Source organism: Neovison vison, chromosome 10 (assembly GCF_020171115.1).
Source record: "Neovison vison isolate M4711 chromosome 10, ASM_NN_V1, whole genome shotgun sequence".
Lineage (NCBI taxonomy): Eukaryota > Metazoa > Chordata > Mammalia > Carnivora > Mustelidae > Neogale > Neogale vison.
The window spans coordinates 61,518,941-61,541,273 of record NC_058100.1 but is presented as its reverse complement, the minus strand read 5'-3'; the positions used below and the strand labels follow the sequence as shown (position 1 = coordinate 61,541,273).

Below are 22,333 nucleotides of genomic sequence, written 5' to 3'. Positions count from 1 at the left end.
GGACCAGAGGGCTAAAAGAGTTCCTAGGGGGTGGTAAGAACAGGTCCTAAGTGGGAGTGCTAAGGGCAGTTCCTGGAGACTAGAACAGGTCCTGGGAGCTAGGACATATCCTGGAGGCTACGGACAGGATCTGGGGGGTAAAGATAGGCCAAAAAGACCAGAACAGGTCCTGGGGGTAAAGACAGGTCCTGGAGACCAAGGACAGGTCCTCAGGGGTAAGAACAGGACCTGGGGGCTAGAAGAGTTCCTTGTGGGAGGGGAGCCAAGGACAAGTCCTAGGAGTTAGGAACAGGTCCCAGAGGCTGGAATAGGTCCCCATGCTCGGCCAAGTGTATCAGACCCTTAGGACCGTGCTGTTCTGGATAGCAGTAGGAAGCCTCTCAGAACAGGCAAGGAAGGAGGTAGAGCAGGCACTCGGGAGGTCATTCCCAAGTTTAGAAAAGCCTGTTTCGGGACATCTGAGACAAAATAGTGAGCTATTGCTCGCTGCCTCCTTTCATGCTGGTAAATGAGAAGTAGCATCCTTGAGAGAGCAGGAGACTCGGGGCACAGTCCGAGACGTGGGTCTGGGCTTGGAGGGAAGGACAAGTGCCTTTGCCCTCAGCTGCTCAGTGAGGCTGTGCCAGGCGGAGGAAGGGCAGCATCTCCTCCCAGGACGGGCTTGCGGAGGCCAGGGGTCCCCATGTGGCTGCCGGCTCCTCCCCCAGCCCGTCCTGTGTCCCCTGCCCCCCAGTTCTGGCAGTACGGCGAGTGGGTGGACGTGGTCGTGGACGACAGGCTGCCCACCAAGAACGGGGAGCTGCTCTTCGTGCACTCGGCAGAGGGCAGTGAATTCTGGAGCGCGCTGCTGGAGAAGGCCTACGCCAAGTGAGTGATGCGGCCCTCCCTCGGACAGCCTGGGTCCTAGAAGTGGCAGGTGGGAGTCAAGGACGACTCTGGCCAGAAGTGGGGTCTCAGTGCAAGGAGTGGTTGCCTGGCGGGTGCCTGGCCCATGTTGTGCCTGATCAGTGACCGTGCTCACGATGTCGAGGCCACGTTAGCCACCCTTCCCACACAAGAATGGGTGTGGCACAGACTGCTGACCTTGAGGATGACCTCCACCTCCCAGACAGGTTGGGGACGTCTTTGTCAGATAAAGACAGTGGAGTTTAGGCAGTGGGTGTTCCTGGCCCCTGCAGAGGGATGGAAAGCTCAGGAACTGGTGCAGAACGTATGGTGTGCCATCAGCAGTGGTTTGACCCCTCCCCAGCCCCCAGCCTGTCCTCTGCCAGCCCCGTGGCAACGGCCCCCGCAGGTGGTCCCCTCCCACCCTGGCCGCCTGGGCTCTCCGGCGTCCAGAGATGGCTGTCCCTGGCAGCTGCTGCCACGGAGGAGGGCCAGGCTCTCTGTGGCCGGGAGTCAGTGTCTGGGGCCCGGGAGCCACGTCTCCGTCACGCGCCCCGTCGCACAGCTAGAAGCCACAGGTCGTGCTGTGCGTAGACCCTTTTTCATTAGCGAGTTGGTGTGTTCTAAGCAGCCAAGGAGCCGGTTGGCCCTTCTGGGGACGCAGGACAGTCAGTACGGGAGGTCAGACCTGATGACTGCCGGGATCTCCCCCGTCGGGCTGCAGATTTGCTGGAGCCCAAGTCCCGGGGAACCTGAGCAGAGAGTCTCTGGAGCCCCCAGCCAAGGAGGCATGGGGTCGGGGTCGGGGTCAAGGCAGGAGGTCGGATGGGGGGGGCACTTTGAGAAGCAGCAGCGGCATCTGTCCCCCCTCAGGGTCAACGGCTGTTATGAAGCACTGTCGGGGGGCGCCACCACTGAGGGCTTCGAGGACTTCACTGGGGGCATCGCCGAGTGGTACGAGCTCAGGAAGGCCCCTCCCAACCTGTTCAGGATCATCCAGAAGGCCCTGCAGAAGGGCTCCCTCCTCGGCTGCTCCATCGATGTGAGTGCAGGCCCCTCTCCCAGCTCTGGTGGGTAAGAGCCCATCCCTGTCCACCAGGAGGGGTGTCATCTGGAACCCAGGAGTGGCCAGCAGCAGCCAGGCCATGTGGGGGACAGCTGGTGGGGCAAGGGCGCCTCTGGGCACCGCCAGCTTGGACCACAGGTTCTGCAAGTCCCCTACCCTCTGCTGGTCCCTGGGGAAGGACCCAGTGCAGACACCTGCCCCTGGGGAGAGGCCCTGCATGGCCTGGAGCCTGGCACCCTTCCCTTTCCCAGCTACAGGGTCTACAAGCCTGTGGGAGGCTTGGGAGGGGCTGTTTCCTCATGGTGGCCTTGCTGGCTAGGCCTCGCAAGGTGGTGTGCACCCCCTCATGTCCCCAAGCATCCTTTGGATAGAGGCTGAGTCCACTCTCCACCCCTGTGCCACTGGGAACACGTTCCCCATGGGGATAGAGAGAGAAGCCCCTGCTCTTGGGGACAGAGAGAGAAGCCCCTGCTCTTCGGGACAGAGTCTCTGTCTGATGGGCTAAAAAACCAAATTCAACTTAGTAAACTTGAAGAAATAATTGACTTTATTAAGTGTTCCCTGGGGGAGGGTCTTAGACTGCAGATGACCCTGTCTCCGGGGCTGGAGACTGGCCGTCAAGACTGCGTTTCTGGGGGTGTCGGGATTGCGTGGCCGGCCCCGGCTGGGGCTCCGCCCATCATCTTCTCTCTGCCAGACTGCAGGCAGGGATTCTGGCTTGTTCTGCAGACCCTGCTCTCAGCCCTTCTTCCCACTGACCAAGACAGACACACCAGCCTCCCTTCCTCCCCATAGTTGGGGGAAACGGGGGGCCCCAAGAAAGTTCCGATAGAACAGGAGCAAATCCTGCAGATGGCCACATACACAGAAGTGTCCTTGGGGAACCCCACAGTGGGACCAGGCCAGACCACAGGCTCTGGAGCCACCTGATCCCGTCTTGGGTCTGTCCCGAGCCCGGGGCCACCGGCCCCACTCCAGGGTCCTGCGAAGGCTCATGAATGCCTATCCACTCACCGGCGCAGTGCTCTCCCGCAGCTGCCCCTGCTGTCCCCACCGTCTGAGAGCTGCCATGGGAGGCTGGCACTGAGGGCCTCGGTGGACCTGGGGGAACAGAAGGCAGAGTGGAGCAGAGCAAGGCTGTACCCAGTGGCCTGACCCCTCCCATGTTTCCAGATCACCAGCATGGCGGACTCGGAAGCCATCACGTTCCAGAAGCTGGTGAAGGGGCATGCGTACTCAGTCACCGGGGCCGAGGAGGTAAGGTGGACAGAGGTTTGCAGGGGGGACCCAGAAGCGCATCTGGTGGGGGACTGCCTGGGTGGGGCTCGCGGTCTCACAGCCCCGCTGCCAAGCCTCCAACTCGTGAGGCCCGGGGAGCTGGGCCAACGGTCCTGGAGCTGCTGCCGGCCAGCATCTGCCCACTGCGGGCCGCGGGCCGGCTCGGGCGCTCTCCCTGTGGTCCATGATTGGTCCACCATCGATCCACAATCAGGTCTGACTGCCTCTCTCCACCCGGGCGGCCTGGGCGCATTTCTCCAGCTCTCTGGAGAGTTCTCTCTCCCGGAGCGTTCTCAGGTCAGAGAGATGGTGACGGTGTCCCCACGGGGCGAGCCCAGCAGCCCCCAGCAGGTGCGTGCAAGCTCATAGCAGCGGCTTTCACTGGATGCTGCACATGCTGGCCTTGCGTCCCGCGAGGGACCCCGCGTCCTCTGACCCTCCCGGGCCTCCTTTTGGTGTTCGATCTTAAAGTTTGGTTTTACTCTCCGCCCACCCCTGACACACATGCATCTTTCTCTTCGGAAAAAGCTCAAGTCTATGGAAAAGCTGAAACGGCAGCGTAATAGGAAACACCCGAACACTGTTTCCCTAGGCTTGACAGGATTTTCCATGTCTGTTTTGTGTCCCCGTGCTGTTTTCTGAGCCATTTGAAGTGAGTCACAGATGTCAAACTTGGCTCCTGAATGCGTCTCCCAGGAAAGAGCCCTCTCACACGGTGCCGGTGCTGTTTTACTGCCGAGGGAAACAAACAGGAATCCCGTTACAGCATCGAGAGCAGAGTCCGTAGTTACTCCTCCAGCTGCTGCCCGCCCTTCGTAGCAGCGCCTGCCGGGACTCAGATCCAGGCTGGGCGTCCCCGTCTGCTCGGGGCCCTCTTCCTGTGGCGGGGGGTGACAGCAGCACGTCCTCTGCTAGTCAGGAGGCTCGGGGGCACGACGCACTGGAGCCCCAGGCTCACAGCTTTTGCCATGGGCTGGACCCCCCAGAATGGTCCACACCCAGCAGCAGCGAGTGGCGGGGGTCCAGCCCTAACCCCCTCTCATGACCCCCCCCCCAATAACACAGACCTGACACCTCCTGGCTCATGGAGGGGGTGCTTTGGGACTGAGTGCCTCCAGGCCTGACTTGAACTCCACATCCTCCCCTCTGCTCCCCATAACCCATCTTCAGGTCGAAAGTGCAGGAAGCCTGCAGAAGCTGATCCGTATCCGCAACCCCTGGGGAGAAGTGGAGTGGACTGGGAAGTGGAACGACAAGTGAGCCGGGTGCCCTCCCCGGGAGCTGCGGGGGGTCCAGGAAGGGAGACCACGAGGCTGGCGGCTGGGCCGGGGCCGGGGGCTTGCCCTTGGGGCCAGGCCCAGAGGCCACAGGTCCCCACTCCCAGGGCTCAGGGCATGTGCCCCTCTAGCCAGTCTGCCTGCCTTCCTGCACGCCCTGGGCTCCTTCCATCACCTTGTGGTGCACACCTTTCCTGGCGCAGTCACCCGCTGGCAGGCCTTCCCGGGGTGGGGGAGGGCGGGCAGGTGGCCGGTGCCTCCAGCTCAGCCGCTCGTGGGGTTTTTCGTTCCCCTTATGAGAGCTGCCACTTGTGGGCTGCCCGCGCTCTCCCCTTCTCCCGACGATGGCTCGTGTTCTGTCTGCCCTCACTGCCCTGCCCAAGGCTACGAGCCTCACCCAGCCGGGGGTGGTCTGGGCCCTCAGATGTGCTCAAGCGTGTCCCTAGGCCTGCATTCTGGGGTCCTGGGGACAAGGCCTCAACCGCACTGGCTTCTAACACCCATCCTGCCCCGTGGTTCGCCAGCTGCCCCAACTGGAACACTGTGGACCCAGAGGTGAGGGAGCGGCTGACTCAACGGCACGAGGACGGGGAGTTCTGGTAAGGCTGCAGGGAGGAGGGTCTGCCCAGGGGGCTCTGGGGTGCTGAGCCAGGTGATGTCGTGGGGGCACAGAGGCATGGGAGCGGCTTTTGTCATCGTCCTTTGTTCCCTAGAAGACCCTGAATGAAACCCTTTCTCGTCCTCCCGGATTTGTCCCTCTCAACAGTGGGGTCTCAGAGCTGAGCAGCTTCATAGAGAAGCCCGTTCAGATCCTGTGGGAGAGACACGGCCTTTCTCCCCTGCAGGGTCATCCCAACACCTTAGCAAATGGGCCCTTGGAGAGCTGGGCGGGGCCCGGGAGTGGGCCCCCCCACCACCGCTGCCTCCACGCGGCCTGGCTCAGCGCTCAGAGCAGCCCGACCTCTGCCGGCTCTCTGTCCGGCTTCGGGCAGAAAATCAAGGTGTGTGTCCACGGGTTGTCTTGTAACCTGGGTGCCTGTGTCCCCCGCCTCTGCCAGGATGTCTTTCAGCGACTTCCTGAGGCACTACTCCCGTCTGGAGATTTGCAACCTGACCCCTGACACCCTCACCAGTGAGTCCTATAAGAAGTGGAAACTCACCAAGATGGACGGGAACTGGAGACGGGGCTCCACGGCGGGAGGCTGCCGGAACTACCCCAGTAAGACCCCACTGTGCCCAGTCCTGGCTCATGCCCTCGGCCCCTCTGTCCACGGGCAGCCAGGCCCCCAGGGAGGGACCTCACCCTCGGGCCCTAACACATAACACAGCTCACAGTCCAGACCCCGCCCTTGGGGATCCCGGGACCTTCTGCCACACAGGCCAGGGCCCCTCTCCTCGCACCGCAGACACGGAGTCCGCAAGACTTCCAGGTTGGGCCCGAGGGACTGTCCCAAGGAGCTGATCAGGCCGTTCCTTGGGTCTCTCAGTGACCAGTTCCTGCGGCTCCATCTTGGAAGATGAGGCTGCCCGGGCCCGCAGAGGTTTAGGGACCTGCCCTGGGCCGGGAGCTCCCGGGGACTTGAGCACACGTGGTCTGGCGGTGGGGCTGGCATGGCGGGCCTTTCTGGGGCAGCAGGTTTGGGTCCTGTGTTGCGGATGAGGGACCCAAGGGCCCCAGGGGCATCCTAGGCTGCAGAGCAGCTCGTCCGGCAAGCAGACGGGTCGCTCCAGCCCGGAGCCTCTCATCCTTCACCTCAAGTGTGTGGCCTCCAAGTGGTGGTTCCAGAGGTGCTGGGAAGGCACTGTGCCCCAGCCCCTAGGTCAGGGGTCGGCAAACTCTCTCTAGGGCCAGATGGCAAATATGTGGGCCTTCATAAGCCATCAGGTTCTATCACACTCCCGGCTCTATAGCTGTAGCCCAAAGGCCATCAAATGAAGGGATACGGCTGTGTTCTAATAAAACTTTATCAGTAAAAACAGGCAGCCGGAGTGCACAGGGCTGGAATCAGCCAAGCCCGGCCCTGGATGGTGCCTTTCTTTCCCCAAAAAAGAGCTTTATTCTATTAGTGGGGAAGGCAGTCAGCACAATTATTCCGAATGTGAATGAACCTCAGGTCCCTCCCATAAATAGATTTTGAAAGTGGGGACGGCAGAGACACCATCGGGACAACAGGACAGGCCTGGGGGGACAAGGGACACAGAAAAAGAGGCTTAAGTTGTGCACAGGATGTTCTTGGCTTCTGGGTTCACTGGAGGTGCAGGGGTGCATGCCCCCGCCTGCCCAGCCAGGCCAGCTGGGCAACCTCTGACTTTCCAATTGAGCATGGGGAGGGAGAGGTACCGTGAGGGGACCGCCCAGCTCTAATGACCTCTTCCAGAATGATGACCATCAGTCCCTGAGACCAGCCTGCGGGTGGGTGGGAGGGAGCAGTACAGAAAAGTCCCCATCATGTTTAGGCGAGTGCCGCCGCACCCCCTGCCAAAGCCCCCTGCTGTGCCCACTGCCCACCTCTGCTGCACCCCTGCACCCCCGCCTGGGTCTCCTGCCTCCTGAGTGATGCAGCCCGACCCCCTCTGGCCACAGACACCTTCTGGATGAACCCTCAGTACCTGATCAAGCTGGAGGAGGAGGACGAGGACCAGGAGGATGGGGAGCGCGGCTGCACCTTCCTGGTGGGCCTCATCCAGAAGCACCGGAGACGCCAGAGGAAGATGGGCGAGGACATGCACACCATCGGCTTCGGCATCTACGAGGTGCGGGCAGCATCGCGGTGGGGCTGCCCCCTCCCCTCCTGCCCACATCTCAGCCCTGGGACCCAGGCGGGACCCAGACAGGGAGCTGGGCCGGGGCAAAGCAAAACTTCCACAAGAGCCGGCATCTTGGCCCGGCCAGTCTCGGGAGAAGGCTTGAGGTCCCTGCAGGTGCTGAGCTGCTGCCTGGGCCCCCACAGGCAGCTTCCTGGGTAGTCCACTTTATTTATAGAGGCCTTCTGCCTCTTCTGAGACCCTACCCCCAGGCCTGGCACCACTCTCCTTGGAACAAAGGAGACTTAAGAACAGAGATTACTGAACCCCATCTGGGAATACGGCAAGGGCAAGAACTGCTCCAGTGCCCAGCTGATGGGAGCCCAGCGCGGTGCAGGGCCTGGGAGCAGTTCTGGACAGGGAACACTGGCTTTCATGCTACCTCCCGCACGTCCTTGCATTCGAACCATGTTCAAGAGAAGCCCAGCTCAGCCATCTGGGGCTGGACCCCGGCACCCTCTCCACCCCTCCCTGCAGCACTGACCAGATCCGTTCCACTGGGTAGAGTCCCCAGTGGGCCCCCCCGTTCCGTGAGGTCACCAGCGAGGTCACAGGGACACCCTGAGCCACCTGAGAGGGTGGTGGGGAGAGGAGCCCACACCTGGTAGAAGTCAGCAGCCAGGAGACATGGCCCTGCTCGCTCCTCACGGGAAACGTGGCTCTGGGACACCTGCCCGTTTGCTTACCAGGCAGAGTTGGTTAGACGCCATCATTTCAAACAAGGCCCATAACTCCAAGCCCCTTCGTCTCTGCAGTGGGAGCTGAAGGCTTCAGATCTGGGACGGAGTGACCCAGGAAAACGCAGACTGACCCACTACCCTCCCTTTACCTCCACCTCACGGGGATGGGATGCCCCCGGGGGCTCTGGCAGCAGCCAGGAGCAGATGCCCGCTGCCCCCCAGCCTGGCGGCTCCCTCTTCACTGCCCTGTCTGCCCGAGGGCACAGCACTGCTTCTGCGAGCCAGAGGCGGGGTGAGCCAGACCTGTTCCTGTGAGGCTCCGGGCCTCGGGTTTAGGCTCTGTGAGTCAGGAACAGTACGAAGGGCTCACCCATGAGGGGTCAGATCAGGGCTTTGTTTTCAGCGTGAGAATGCTTGGGTCGCTTGGAAAACAACCACCTTGTGGACACAGTTGTGAAAGAGCTGCTGCAGGCAGATGACGTAGTCAGGCCTTCCTGCAGCTGCCCTGCAGGCCGAGTGACTTGTTTCCCTCTCTCCCTGCAGGTCCCAGAGGAGGTACGCCCGGCAGACGTTGGCAAGGGGTCACCAATGGGCGCAAGGCTTAGACTACCGGCTCAGGGGTCCTGTGAAGCCTGGGCAGGGGCAGGCGGCTGCAAAGGATGAGGCCCCATGCCCTCCCGGCCCTGGTGAGGTGGCTCAGGTCCCAGAACCTGCTGGTCGGAGCTCAGGGCCAGGCCTCCTGGGCAGCCCCACGGGACCTGTGCATGGTTTAGTTGTGTGGTCCTCGGACAGCAGGAGGCTCTTCAGGGTCCCCCAGTTCTCCTAAAACAAGCCCAAGGGGAACGAGGCATCCCACAGACTGTGAGATAGTGTGGGAACACAGAGGGAGGCCTGGATCCCCAGGCAGGCCGTCCTCACTTCCATCTGTGTGGCGCACCACGCACATCCCTGAGCCCCCGTGAGGAGCCCGAGGACCTCCACATGCAGTTGGGGCCTCTCTGCAGAGCTCGGCACACGTGGGGCCCCCGCTGCACACGCCTCCAGGTTTCCCCGGGCCACTCCTTCTCTGGATGTGCAACGACCCAGACACTGTGCGTCTGACTACCGCCCGCCCCCGTTTCCGTTTGTCCACCAGATGTACGGGCAGACCAACATCCACCTCAGCAGAAACTTCTTCCTGACGCACCGAGCGAGGGAGCGGTCCGACACCTTCATCAACCTGCGCGAGGTGCTCAACCGCTTCAAGCTGCCCCCGGGAGAGTACGTCCTGGTGCCCTCCACCTTCGAGCCCAACAAGGATGGGGACTTCTGTGTCCGCGTCTTCTCCGAGAAGAAAGCCGACTACCAGTAGGTGGCCTGACTGCCCCGCCCTCCAGGTTCCTGTGGCTGGTCCCGACCCTCCAAGTGTGGCTCCCAGTGTCTTGGTCTGGGACACCCGCTGCTGCCCGGGTTAGCAGGGGAGGTGGGGTCAAGGACGACTTGAGTGTTGTTGTCACTTGACGTCTCTGCGGTTCCAGCACAGTGGTGTGTGGTCAGGTTCACCATAACCACACGCAACCACACAGACCGACTGGCAAGCGCAGACCCCGTGGCCACACAGGAGTAGTAACCCTATCCTGCCCAGGGTGGGCGCCAGTGGGCCCTGTCCACCTGACGCTGCCGTCAGGACGGCCTCACCTCACCGCGGCCACCGCCTGGTTGGGTGCCTGATTGCAAGAGACGTAATCCACCTCGGACAGCTTAACCAGAAGGGGATTTACTGAAAGACCACGGGGGCTTTGAGCAGATGGGAAGCAGACACGGCAAACAGCCTCCTGCTCCCTGTCCAAGATCCAGGACCATGTGTGCGAACTGCCAGGTCAGGCCAGCCATGGGCCTAATGGCTTCTGCCAGATGCAGGCATGGCAAACCAGACTCTTGGCGGCCTGGCATGCGATCCTTGGGCCCAAGAAGGACCTTCTGACTCTTAAGTCCCTTCACTGTGGAGAGGGACTCAGCCCTGCAGGCAGCACTGGGCGCGCAAACTACACCCCAGCCTCAGTGACACAGTTTCCTTCTGTCTCCAGGGTCGTTGACGACGAGATCGAGGCCAACCTTGACGAGGTACGTGCAGCCCCGAGACTCCCACCCCTGTTCTGCCGCGGACGACCCAGGGCCCAGAGCAACAACACAGGATCGCCAGGGTTTAGGAGGACTTGACGCCCACAGCTCCAGACTAGGCTCTGCCTCCCGCACGCGCGCTGACCACCGTGCGGGGCTCAGGTTTCCAATGACTCCCTGGCCTAAGTTTCCTTAATCATAAAATGTAAACTTTGGGCGACAAGGTTCCCATGGCCCCAAGGGCTCCAAGAGGTTCTGTTGAAATACTGGTGACTCAGGCTCAGGGTCTCTGAGACCCACCCACAAGAAATCCAGAGTCGAGGGAGGACACTGCCACCCACAGGATGGGAGGCTCCCCTGCCGTCCCCAGGCCTGATAACCGTTGGCTCAGCGGCTTGTCCTGGGTCCCCAGGGAGAGACTGAGCAGTCCCAGAGGGCCATTGTCACAGGCCTTCTAGAACATTCCAGCTATGCTCTGCTTCTGAATCCCCACTAGTATAGATCAGAGAGGGCCATTCTGGTCGCAGGTCAGAGAAGACACTGTGAGGAGCTCACTAATCCCTCCCAGAGAGTCGCCAACCCTCTCCTGTCTTCACTAGAAAAAGTCGTTCCTTCATTCTTTACCATCCTTCCTGTCAAGCCCATAACTTGGCCCGTAGGCCCACGGGAGGCGGGAGAGGCCCCCTCCTGGCTCTGACCCGCTCCCAACCATGTGCCCCTCCTTCCAGATAGAGGCCAGCGAGGACGACATCGACGACGGCTTCAGGAGGCTGTTTGCCCAACTGGCAGGCGAGGTGGGTGTCCCTGTGGGCTCTGCCATGTGCTCTGGTCGCTGCCAAGGGAGGGACGGTCTCATCCTTGAGGAGACTCCAGTTCAGAGGGACAGAGGAAACCACAGAAGCAGAGAGGAAACACGGGTGGAACTCGGGCCCTAGCCCACGTCCTGCCCACACAGTGGGGCTGCCAGTTCAGAGTCCGCTCTGGCCCCGTGTTCCTCGTGGTAGGGTTCCTCCTCCCATCTCTCCCACTCCAGCTGCGACGTGGGGCTCAGACCTTATCCTTGATTTTCACGAAGATACCCGGGGCGGGGGTTGGGTGGGAACAAGGGTTTCAAATCTCTACTGTGTTGATTGTGGGAGCCATGTGGGCCTCGGGCTGCTGTCAGCTGCTCCCACTGGTCCAGAACCTGGCGCCTTCCTCCGTCCTGCACAGGAAGCCGGCCCACTCCATCGGAGTGCAGCAGGTGCCCCCCCCCCATCCCGGTCTCTTAGGGACAGAGACATTTCCCCTCTGGTCCAGTCATACACAGGCCCCACCCCCAGCCCCAGGAGGCAGAAGGGACTACAGCCAATCTTGGGGCTTGGTAACCCCCCCTTACCCAGTACGTGTGTGTGCACAGAGGTACCTGAACCCCCGAGGGGTCCTAGCCACAGAAAGAGTGCTGGTTCTAACCAGCTTTATAGGAAGCCAGGCCCGAGTTTCATAGGGGAGGACGGCCTGTGGGGCCACACGTGCGCGTGGAGTGGAGGACTTACCCCTATACCCTCCAGAGCTCAGCACTGGTGCTGAAGTCCGCCTGGAGCCGGTGTACCGTGCGGTCTGGGGGCGTTCGAAATGCACATCACAGACCCTGCCCTGACCCACCTAGTGCACCTGCCCCAGAGCGGGCCTTCAGGGTCCTGTGCCCCCCCGTGTAACCACGCTCTGCTTCATGTCCACAGGACGCGGAGATTTCCGCCTTTGAGCTGCAGACCATCCTGAGGAGAGTGTTGGCCAGGCGTAAGTGCCCTGCTGGTGCTCCCTGCGCCCTTCCACCCCCCTCTCCCGCAGCAACATCTGTGCCTGCCCCCGCTGCACTGCGTAGAGGAGTCTCTGAGTGCCCCGATGAAACAAAGTATGGAGGGTCCAGGTGGAGGTCAGAGGCCACACCCCAGTTCCCACCACCGGCGGGCTGTTGCTTGAAGCCGGGCGCGTGACCCCGGGCTCTTTCCTCACCCGTGAAGTGGGTGGGTGGCTACCTACCTTCCCAGAGGGGTGCTGTGGGGTGGCCCCTCGGAGGAGCAGCTGGCAAGGAGGGCTGAGTCAGCCCCACCCGCCGGCCCCAAAGTCCCCAAGCTATGAACCCCGACTGTATGTAGCGGGGTTGTGGATGGAGTCCACATCTCCCCGTGTAGCTGGGGTCCAAGGGCAGAGACCATCAGAGACTCAGACCACCAGAACAGTCCGTGAAGCGTCTCCCCAGTGTGCGGGCCCAGGAGCCTCATTGGACTTACTGTTTGAGCCCATGAGCCAGACTAGCGTCTCCAAGGCTGCGGTGGTGGCAGTCGGGGCTCCTGGAAGAAAAGGGCGATGCAGGAGAGGGTCCCGGGGCAGAGCCGGAACACCTCCCACGGACCTTGAGGCTCATTCACCCCAAGTGCTGTCCAGCCTCAGGGGACACGTTTCTTCCCCATTGATTCATCCTGAGAAACGCGGCCGCCCCAGAGCCCCTGAGAGCCTGAATGTCGCTGTGTTCTGGGCAGCAGCCCCGTGCTCCACCCAGAAGCTGGCCTAACCCCCCACAGGAGAAACCTCTCTAGAAGTACCTGGGCTGGTGGGGTCGCCCACCCCAGAGCACATGGGCAGTGTGCCCAGCTCAGGAGCCGCACGTAGCTGGTTCCTCCCAGGCGGGCTGGGTGAGAACAAGAAGCTGGTGTTTGGCCTGGAGGTGCCAGGCACGAGTGAAGTCACAGAGCTGCTGAGACATGCGGCCCTCAAAGCTGCCTTGTTCCCACACACACGGAGGCTGGGCGGGCAGGGAAGAGCCAGGCAGTGCCGGGACTCAGCCTCCTGGGCCGCCCACTGATCCAGGCCTCCGCCCGGGCCCGTGGAGGGGTCTGTGCGCACAAGGGCAGCTCGGAGACAAGCTACGTTGCAACATTTGCAAGGATGTGACAGAGGACAAGTCTCTCATAGTCTGTGACAAGGGTCTTGTGACAGGGGTCTCTGGCCAGCTACCAGCCACTGCTGTACCCCACTCTCCTAGTGGGCCACAGTGGCTCTGGAGAGTGTCTGGCCCCTGGGCTTCTCAGTCTACAGGGACACAGGCTGACATAGCAAATACACTTTCCTCTCTGTCCCCTCTGACCCCACAAGCCCCCATGCCACTAGAAGAGGGTGAAGTGGCCCCTGTCCTGGAGGCACACACAAGCGTTTCTGCCCTGGGGGTGGGGGTGGTCCTCTGGACAGCACAGCACCCCCACCCACCCAGGGATTTCCCCATCATTCTTTGTCTTCTAGGCCAAGACATCAAGTCAGACGGCTTCAGTATCGAAACCTGCAAAATCATGGTGGATATGCTGGACGTATCCTTTCGTGCTGCAGAGCACAGTCAGGGCGTTGAGCCCCTGCCCGTCCGGCTCAGAAACTCCCATAGGGAGCGCCAGAAGCCCCAGCCCCCTGCGCAGGCAGCGGGAGATGCCCACCCACTAGGCCCAAGCAGCTCGGACTGGTTTCCTGAGGGGCCCTGGAAAACCTCCCCTGACTGTCCCGTTTCTGGCGTGAATCTGTTTTTCTCTGGTCGTGGGTTTTTTCTCTAGTTAAAGGCACAGGGAGGCCCGCTGTGGGCATCTCTTTCCCAAAGCCACCTGCCCACCTGCCTCACCGTGTTCAGGGCAGGGATTGGGCTGAGCTGCCAAAAGTTTGGTCTCCTGGGCTCCCAGCACCTCCTGTCCCAGTGCTCCCCATGAGGCCCTAGAAATAGAATCAGCGAAGCACCCCTGCATGTCACCTGACAGAGCCTTCTCAGCAGGCTTAGGCCCCCACCGGGCCCTCCACCAGCCCATGGATGCAGCTCTGGCCCCTGAGTGCCGCATGAGGTGCTTCAGCTGGTGCTCCCCATAACTGTGCGGAGGGTGCCACGCCATCCAGTGACACGCCCGCACGATGACCCCCAGGGGCCTTCCTTAACCTTCCTTAACGGCTCACAGTCAGATGGCAGCGGGAAGCTGGGGCTGAAGGAATTCTACGTTCTATGGACGAAGATCCAGAAGTACCAGGTGTGCCCCTGGGATGGAAGGCAGGGCGTGCGGCTCCATATCTGGGACTGTCTGGGAGCACACCCTCTGTGGGGGCAGAGGACGGGGCGCCGGGTCCGTGTCAGGGCGTGGGTGCTCGTGCACCCTCCATGGGGACGGAAGGCGGGGCACCAGATCTATGACTGGCCATGAACGCGGGTGCACCCTCTGTGGGGGCAGAGGGACATCCCCAGAAGTGGGGAGTTGACCCCCAGAGGCATGATGGGCAGCAGGAACAGCAAGGACCAGCCTCTGCCATGGACCTAGTCTGTTCCCACCCTCCCGTGCTAGTGGCCGGTAACAGGGTCACCTTCCAGCTGCCCTGAAAGTGTCCTCAAGAAGTTCTGCAGCCTCTTGTCCTTTGGACTTTTGACACCCCAGGCACAAAGGTGACTTCACAACACGGGTCCACCGTGGCTGGCTAGTGGACCGACACGCATGTGTACAAGCCTGCTCACGGAGAGAGGTGGACACTATTAGCTATTTAAGGCAGAAACGGGGTGACTCTCCGAGGCCAGAGGAGAGGCAGAGCTGGCAAGCTTCATGCCCTCGCGGCACACAGCACGTGCTAACTCGTCACCTGCTGGCTTCGCATCATGGTCTTTGTAACTGCTTTGCTCATTCCAGAAAATTTACCGGGAAATTGACGTGGACCGGTCGGGTACCATGAACTCTTATGAGATGAGGAAAGCCTTAGAGGAAGCCGGTAAGGACTTGGTTTTGTGTAGAACATGTGAACACTTACTCTGCATTGAGGCAGGTGCTGGCTCGTCCTTTCTGTCCATCCCCCTTTTAAAAACTAACTGGTAAAATAAAATGCCCTCTGTGCCCTCGCAAGTCCAAGTTTCCTTCCGAGGGCCTGGCAGGTCGAGCGGGCAGAGCCAGTTTTCAGCACACTGGGTCCCCCACCCCGGGTAAGTCCCTCACACCCAATGGGCATCTCCACTCTATTGGTTGGGATGTAATCCTTTCACAGAGACCCAAACAGCCATCTTTCTCTCCCAAACGGTCCAAGTGCAGTACCTCCCTTTCCTGCCTGACCAAGCTGGCTTGCCGCCACGACATTCTGGCAACAGGTGGACAGGGGAGGGAAAGACAGGCTCCTTGCCTTTCAGGGCACACGTCCCCTCAGCGGGCTGCAAGGCAGGTGGGGAACATGGGATCACTTTCACATAGCTGTGGCTCATGAGAAATTCTGCTGCTGTGGAAAGGGTGGGAATTCACACTACTTTGCAATAAACAGTTTCTGCCCCGTGCATCGAGAAGAGTCTAGTCTCCTCCAAGGTGATTCTGAGCTAACCAGACAGTAGATGAGGGATGGGCAGCTTCGTGTCAGCCAGTGAGGAGACAGGCAGGGCGGGCGAGCAGACTGCAATCCGGAGCAAGGGCAGGAGGCACCGTCTTTGCAAAGCACGAGAGCCCCCCCAGAAGAGCGCCTAGGAACAAAAGCAGTTGTTGCGATCTGAAGGGTCACTTCCATGGGAGAGCAGGTACAGGCGCCGGAGCAGGTGCAGGCATGAGAGCAGGTGCAGGAGCAGGTGCGGGAGCAGGAGCTGGTGCGGGAGCAGGTACAGGTGCCGGAGCAGGTGCAGGCATGAGAGCAGGAGCAGGTACAGGCACAGGTGCAGGAGCAGGTGCGGGAGCAGGAGCGGGTGCGGGAGCAGGTACAGGCGCCGGAGCAGGTGCAGGCATGAGAGCAGGTGCAGGTACAGGCACAGGTGCAGGAGCGGGTGCGGGAGCAGGAGCGGGTGGGGGCACAGGCACGGGAGCAGCTTCGGGCACCGTCTGATGCTCAATTCGAGGCTTCCTCCCACCGCAGGCTTCAAGCTGCCCTGTCAGCTCCACCAGGTCATCGTGGCTCGCTTCGCGGATGACGAGCTCATCATCGACTTCGACAATTTTGTCCGGTGTCTGGTTCGACTGGAAACACTATTCAGTAAGTGGCCCTTCAGGGGAAGGCCCTTCTCAGCCCTGCTGGGGTGAAGGCAGCCCGCCCTTTGTCTCAGGCGAGATCGCTTGAACCAGGACGTATCTGCAGTTGATGATGAAGATCCTTTGCCACGGGGACAGAGGGCAGGAGTAATGGCTTGGGACAAACGGGGAGGAGGACAGTCCAGTCTCTGTTCCGCCTCACTCATGAGGGATGGCCCTTCTTCCTCCGCAGGGGTTTTTAAGCAGCTGGACCCCGAGAACACTGGGACCATACAGTTGGACCTCATCTCTGTAAGTCCGTGGTTCACACGCCCCTCCCTTAGGGGGACGGAGTGCCTGGCACCGGGGCACAGGGACCTGTGGCTTAGTGGCTGCTTACTTCAAGCTACACCTTACAGGTCTTTGGGTCCGTGGGAGACAGCCCAAAAGTGGCTGTAAGGTCCCACCACGCACTCTCACTGGCAGCCCCGTCTACGTCTCCTGTTGACCCTCCTATCCCCTCCTCCCACTGGCTTTGCCTCAAGTAGGCAGTGGAAGAGGGGGCTGCAGGATACCTCTTAGGAGAATGAACCGCTGACCAGCACACACAGGAGGCAGTGTTCATATAACAAAACCCTTTGGAGGAAATTCAAGCGGGTTTGGGAAGATCTGTCATGCTTAGACCAGATCCCCCTTTAAAAACACTCCCAATAGTAACTAAGCTTGGGGGATGTGTCTGGAGCCCCCACAATGCCCACCTGGGAGATGATCCTCAAGCCAGACAGAGCAGGGACACTGGTTCCCTGGAAAGCGAAGTACGAGGTGTTCTCTCTGGCCATCCTGATGCCAGAACATTCTCTCACCCCCAGGAGGAAGGTTATGCCTGTGCTCCCAAGCCGTACATTTCCTCTTCTCAGGGGAATGGAGCTTGGGGCAGCCCCAGGGCTGGGCGGGGGTCTGGAGCCCCCCAGGAATGACCAGGTCCCGCGTACTAGTGAGGAGTGAAGTCGCAGGTGGGAAGGGTGTCGGCACTTGGCCACTCCTTTCCTTGCACTTTGAACTCTGGAGGAAGCCAGCAGCTTAGTAGCTGTTCACCTGCTGTGAGGCGCTAGGAAGGGCTTCAGCCATCTGAAAATCTGTTTGAGCTGGTTACAAAGAACATTAAGTTGCTTTTCCAACCATACATCCCTGGGGAATACACCCGCCCTGAGGTCACAGCCCACAGCCCAGGCTCTCATGTTTGCTAAGACAAGCCTCCGTGCCATGGGGAGCCTGGCAGAAGCCGGGGGTCCAGGCCCATCCCAGACCAGCTCGATCAGAATCGGACCCAGATTGCCCACTTTACTCCAACAGAGAACAAGGGCCAAAGCCACTGGTTTCGGGGATAGCCACAGGCCAGATGCACATGAGCCTAATGTTGTGTGTTCCGAGTTCTAGGTCATGGTCCCCTGGCCTGTGGCATCAAGAAGCCGCAAGCCTGTACGTGGAGGCCCCCACCCTGGCTCAGCTTCGTGGGCGGCAGTTGGGTCTCTCAGAATAAATAGCCTTTCGTTTTGCCCCTGGTCTCTGAGCTGATGGCTGTTTCCTTCCTCACAGTGGCTCTGCTTTTCTGTCCTCTGAAGTCCTAACCAAGCTGCCTGAAGACAATCAGCCGAGCACTAGGCCTCTGCAGAGAAACTTTTTATCTGGACCTTGCAATTACAGGAACATTTACTTAAACGGATGATCGTAGCTGAAAATAAAGATGCTTTTTGAGGTAGCAGAACGTTCAAACTTCAAAGTCGAAGATTTGCATATCATGATATTAAATGCCAGCGAGTCACTTAAGCCTCGGTAAGCTGAAAGAATCCCTGGAATCTGCGTACTGTACACACTCCCGTCTGCAGCAACAGCCGACCAGGGAGAGGGCGCAGGGAGGTGTTTTAACAGCTGACCGCACGTGGAGTCTGTCTCCAAGAACAGAAGGTTCCTGCTGGGAATATTGAGCAACTTCAGGTTTAAAAATGCAGCAGTCCGTGCCCCCAGAGTAAAAGGGAAACCAGGAGGCATCGCAGAGCGACCGAGAAGGCACCCCTGTGTCTTGTGGGTCACTCCAGATACCAGACTTACATCAACTCGACCGGTGACCTGTGTGTCTGAGCCCAAGCTCTGAGCAGTCTGGTGTCACATGGGGGGTGTCCCAGGTGCTGAAGGGGGTCAGCTCTGGCTCAGCTACCTGAAGCGTGCACCAGCGCAGGGGCCTGGGGTCACGGTCAAGGACAGAACCAACGGTTCTGCCACCTGAATGTCACCCCTGCCCTGCTTGCGCGTGGAGCCAGGAGGGAAGTGGCGTGGGAGCTGGACCCCCGACTCCACCCTGGGACAACGCTAGGAGCTTTGTGCAAGTATCGCCTTGTTGCCTTACCTTCTCCCACACCTGCTGTTAATAAAGAGTGGCCCAGACCGTCCCGCACAGTGCTGTCCTTCCTGGAGGGTCTTCCAGGGCTTTGTGCCCACACTGGTCCTGGCCTGCTACATCTAAACTCCCCTCGTGAGAGGAACGAGCAGTTTAACTCCCCTTTCCTGCACGATTGTACAATCCGGAAGCTCTTAAGTGGTTTCCAAGTAGGTGGGACTCTAACCCGCTTCTGGTCTCCCCTGAGGAGGCCCAGGCAGGCCTTCGGGCGTTGGGATGTGACGGGGGCTGTCAGAACAGGCACGGAAGTCCCGGGGGGATGCCAGAGGAGTGGGATGGGATGGGATTGGGACGGGCATCTCCCAGACTTGGCAAGGAGGTGCCCAGGCCCTATGTGCGGGCTGAGGGGAGGCAGGGAGGGTTGGCGAGTGTCGTCCACTCAGCGGCACAGGCCAGGGTGCAGGATGGAGGCCTCTGAGGCCCGGGCACGAGGGAAGAGGAGAGGCCCAGGCAAAACCACATCCGTGCTGCGGACTCCGGCCCTCTGCGCCTGCCCAGCTGCCCCAGCTCACCCACTCCCTTGGCACTCTCCAGTCCCAGCACACGGGGAAGGTCTATGCATGGTAGGATGAAGAGGGGAGAATTAACCAAGTTTCTGGGGTTCTGCCACACAGTGCAGCCCTCACCAACGCCTACTTCACAGGGAGAAGTTAGCCGGTGCGTCAACACCCCACATCTTTGGACCCTGCCAGAAGTGGCCCCAGTCCCAGGCCTCCAAGTCTCTGTGCTGGGCACATGGCCTCTGTCCTCTCCTGCAGGCAGTATCCCAGCACCCTGAGAGCGGCACCTGCTTCCCAACATGGGACACGCCCTCCTCCCAGCCTGCCCAGCAGCCCCTCCCTCCTCTCCCATCTCTTCCCTTCTCTCTCTCCTCCTCCTCCGTTCTCCCCGCCCTCCTCTCTTCCTACCTCCTTCCCTCCTCTTTTTTCTTTCTCCCCCTCCTCTCTCCTCTCCCTTCTCTCCCCCACTCCTTCCTCCTCCTCCTCCACTTTCTCCTCTCTCTTCTCTCTCTTCCTCTCCCATCTCCTCCCCTCCCACAACCACCTGGGCCCTGTTGCTTCCCGTGACCACCACCTACCTCCCAGTGCCCAGACCTATGAAGGAGAACCAGTGGCATCTTCCCAATTTTCTGTGCCTTTGACACCGTGAGCTCTGCCCTCTGCCCTGTCCTCCATGGGCCCCCATCCCCACTAGAAGCCCCTCTTCAGCAGGGCCCACCCTCCAGCTACCCTACTCTCCCCTCAGAAATCTAAAAACTGCCACCATGAAGATGGCTCAGGGGCGTCACTCTAGAAATTGGGGACCAGCATGTGCCTGGGTCAGACCTGGATCTCTCACGTGACGGGGAATTGCACAGCCATCGGAAAGCGTGTTCATGAGCAACGTCACAGGCACGAGGCCACAGCTGCTGAAGCCACGTGCTCTCAACCCCTGCACAGAAACCTGGAGCGTGACCGGATGTGCTGACCAGACGCGGAGACCAAATGCACTGATGGGAAACCTTGACCGGAAACCCTGACCGGACGCGGTGACCGGATGTGCTGACCAGACACGGAGACCAGATGCACTGATGGGAAACCCTGACCGGAAACCCTGACCAGACATGGTGACCGGATGTGCTGACCGGACAGAGTGATCAGACACAGTGGACGCGGTGACCGGATGTGCTGACCAGACACGGAGACCAGATGCACTGATGGGTAACCCTGACCGGAAACCCTGACTGGCCACGGTGCCCGGATGTGCTGACCAGACACAGTGATGAGACACAGTGGACGCGGTAACCGGATGTGCTGACCAGACACAGAGACCAGATGCACTGATGGGAAACCCTGACCGGAAACCCTGACCAGACATGGTGACCGGATGTGCTGACCAGACACGGAGACCAGATGCACTGATGGAAAACCCTGACCGGAAACCCTGACTGGCCACGGTGCCCAGATGTGCTGACCAGACACAGTGATGAGACACAGTGGACACGGTAACCGGATGTGCTGACCAGACACGGAGACCAGATGCACTGATGGGAAACCTTGACCGGAAACCCTGACCGGACATGGTGACCGGATGTGCTGACCAGACACAGTGATCAGACACAGTGGACGTGGTGACCGGATGTGCTGACCAGATGCGGAGACCAGATGCACTGATGGGAAACCCTGACCGGAAACCCTGACCGGACATGGTGACCAGATGTGCTGACCAGACACAGTGATCAGACACAGTGGACGTGGTGACCGGATGTGCTGACCAGATGCGGAGACCAGATGCACTGATGGGAAACCTTGACCAGAAACCCTGACCGGCCACAGTGACCAGACCAGATGTGCTGACCAGACACAGTGATCAGACACAGAGGACACGGAGACCAGATACACTGATGGGAAACCTTGACCGGAAACCCTGACCGGACATGGTGGTGACCGGATGTGCTGACCGGACACAGTGATCATAGTGACCGGATACGGTGACCAGATATGCTAACTGGATGCAGAGACCAGAAGCACTGATGGGAAACCTTGACTGGACACAGTGACCATTAACGTTGGCCGGACACAGTAACCGGAAACCCCAAACAGACTCGGTGACCAGATGTGCTGACTGGACGCGGTTACCGGATATGCTGACTGGACATGGTGACCAAACGCACTGACAGGAAACCCTGACTGGACACGCTGACCAGACACAATGACCATTAACTGACCAGAACCCCCAAACAGACATGGTGACCAGAAACACTACACTAGCCACACATGCTGACTGCACAGGCTGACTAGAAACCCTGACTGGACACAGTAACCAGCAGTCCCGCTAGTGCCCTCAGCTACCCCCAAGCACCGTGACCCCAGGTCCGGGACCCTTCCCTGTACTTGGGGATATTTCCACGAGGACCTCGGATACAAGGATACTCAAGCTGACGAGAAGGGAAAAACAAAAGGAAAATAAAAGTGAATTTTCTTAGTTTAGGACGAAGGAAACAGATGATCACGCTCTCCTAATTTTCACGTCTTCCCTTCCCATACACCTGAGTGATTCTTTACAATTTCCCAGCACCTCTGTGTATGGTACCCGTGTGGGTCTCTCCACGTGCCAAGGTGTGAAGTGAAGCTGAACTGTGCGCCCTAGGCAAGGCCGCACAGACAGTTAGGAAGTGCCAGACCAGTCCCAGAGGCCCTGTTGTACTTGCTGCCTCTCGATTAGCAGCTTAAACACCCACCCTCCAGCACCTAGAGGGCTCAGTCGAAGGAACGTGTGACTATTGATCTCGGGGTGGCAAGTTCGAGCCCCACACTGGGAAAAGAGATTACTTAAAAATAAAATCTTAAACAAAGCAAACCACAGAACACCCATCACCTCACAGTCCTGTAGCAGGAGTCCCAGCCTGCCCCATGGGACTGGCCAGTCCCAGCACAGACCCTAGGAGGGGCTTCCCAGTTGTGGACAGCGATTTTCTGCATTCCCTGGCACATGACCCCTTCCTCCTTGTGGCGGCCAGTGGTGGGCTGAGTCCCTCACACCTTTCCTGCACCCACCCAGCAGCCCAGGGTGACGTCCCTGTCCCCACGTCTGCTGATTGGAAAAGTCCCTCACAGAAGTACCTAGATCAGCCTCTGGCTGGTAACCAGGACCCCTAGTCTGCTCTGCTCCAGAACAAAATCCCATGGCCTAGAGGCTCACACAACAGACATCTACCTCTCAGTTCTGGAGGCTGTGGGTCCAAGATCAGGATGCAACCGACTTGCCAGCTGGTGCGGACCCTTCCCAGAATGCAGATGGCCACCTTCTTGCAGTGTCCACACATGGCAGAGGGGAGGGCT

At 60.0% G+C, this 22,333-nt stretch overlaps 1 protein-coding gene across 1 annotated transcript in view; it reads left to right on the top strand.

Moving 5' to 3' along the window:
* CAPN2 (calpain 2) overlaps positions 1-18,504 on the top strand; it is a 40,584-nt gene extending 22,080 nt beyond the window's left edge. The window contains exons 4-21 of the mRNA XM_044267439.1: positions 734-867; positions 1,759-1,927; positions 3,125-3,208; positions 4,400-4,485; positions 5,031-5,105; positions 5,565-5,725; positions 7,091-7,260; positions 8,535-8,546; positions 9,127-9,338; positions 10,058-10,094; positions 10,820-10,885; positions 11,813-11,870; positions 13,371-13,435; positions 14,060-14,128; positions 14,774-14,852; positions 15,966-16,082; positions 16,311-16,369; positions 17,654-18,504. Of these exons, the coding sequence (XP_044123374.1) occupies positions 734-867; positions 1,759-1,927; positions 3,125-3,208; positions 4,400-4,485; positions 5,031-5,105; positions 5,565-5,725; positions 7,091-7,260; positions 8,535-8,546; positions 9,127-9,338; positions 10,058-10,094; positions 10,820-10,885; positions 11,813-11,870; positions 13,371-13,435; positions 14,060-14,128; positions 14,774-14,852; positions 15,966-16,082; positions 16,311-16,369; positions 17,654-17,677 (1,677 nt within the window). The 3' untranslated portion in view covers positions 17,678-18,504. The remainder of the gene's footprint in view (positions 1-733; positions 868-1,758; positions 1,928-3,124; positions 3,209-4,399; positions 4,486-5,030; positions 5,106-5,564; positions 5,726-7,090; positions 7,261-8,534; positions 8,547-9,126; positions 9,339-10,057; positions 10,095-10,819; positions 10,886-11,812; positions 11,871-13,370; positions 13,436-14,059; positions 14,129-14,773; positions 14,853-15,965; positions 16,083-16,310; positions 16,370-17,653) is intronic.
* Positions 18,505-22,333: the final 3,829 nt, after the last annotated feature.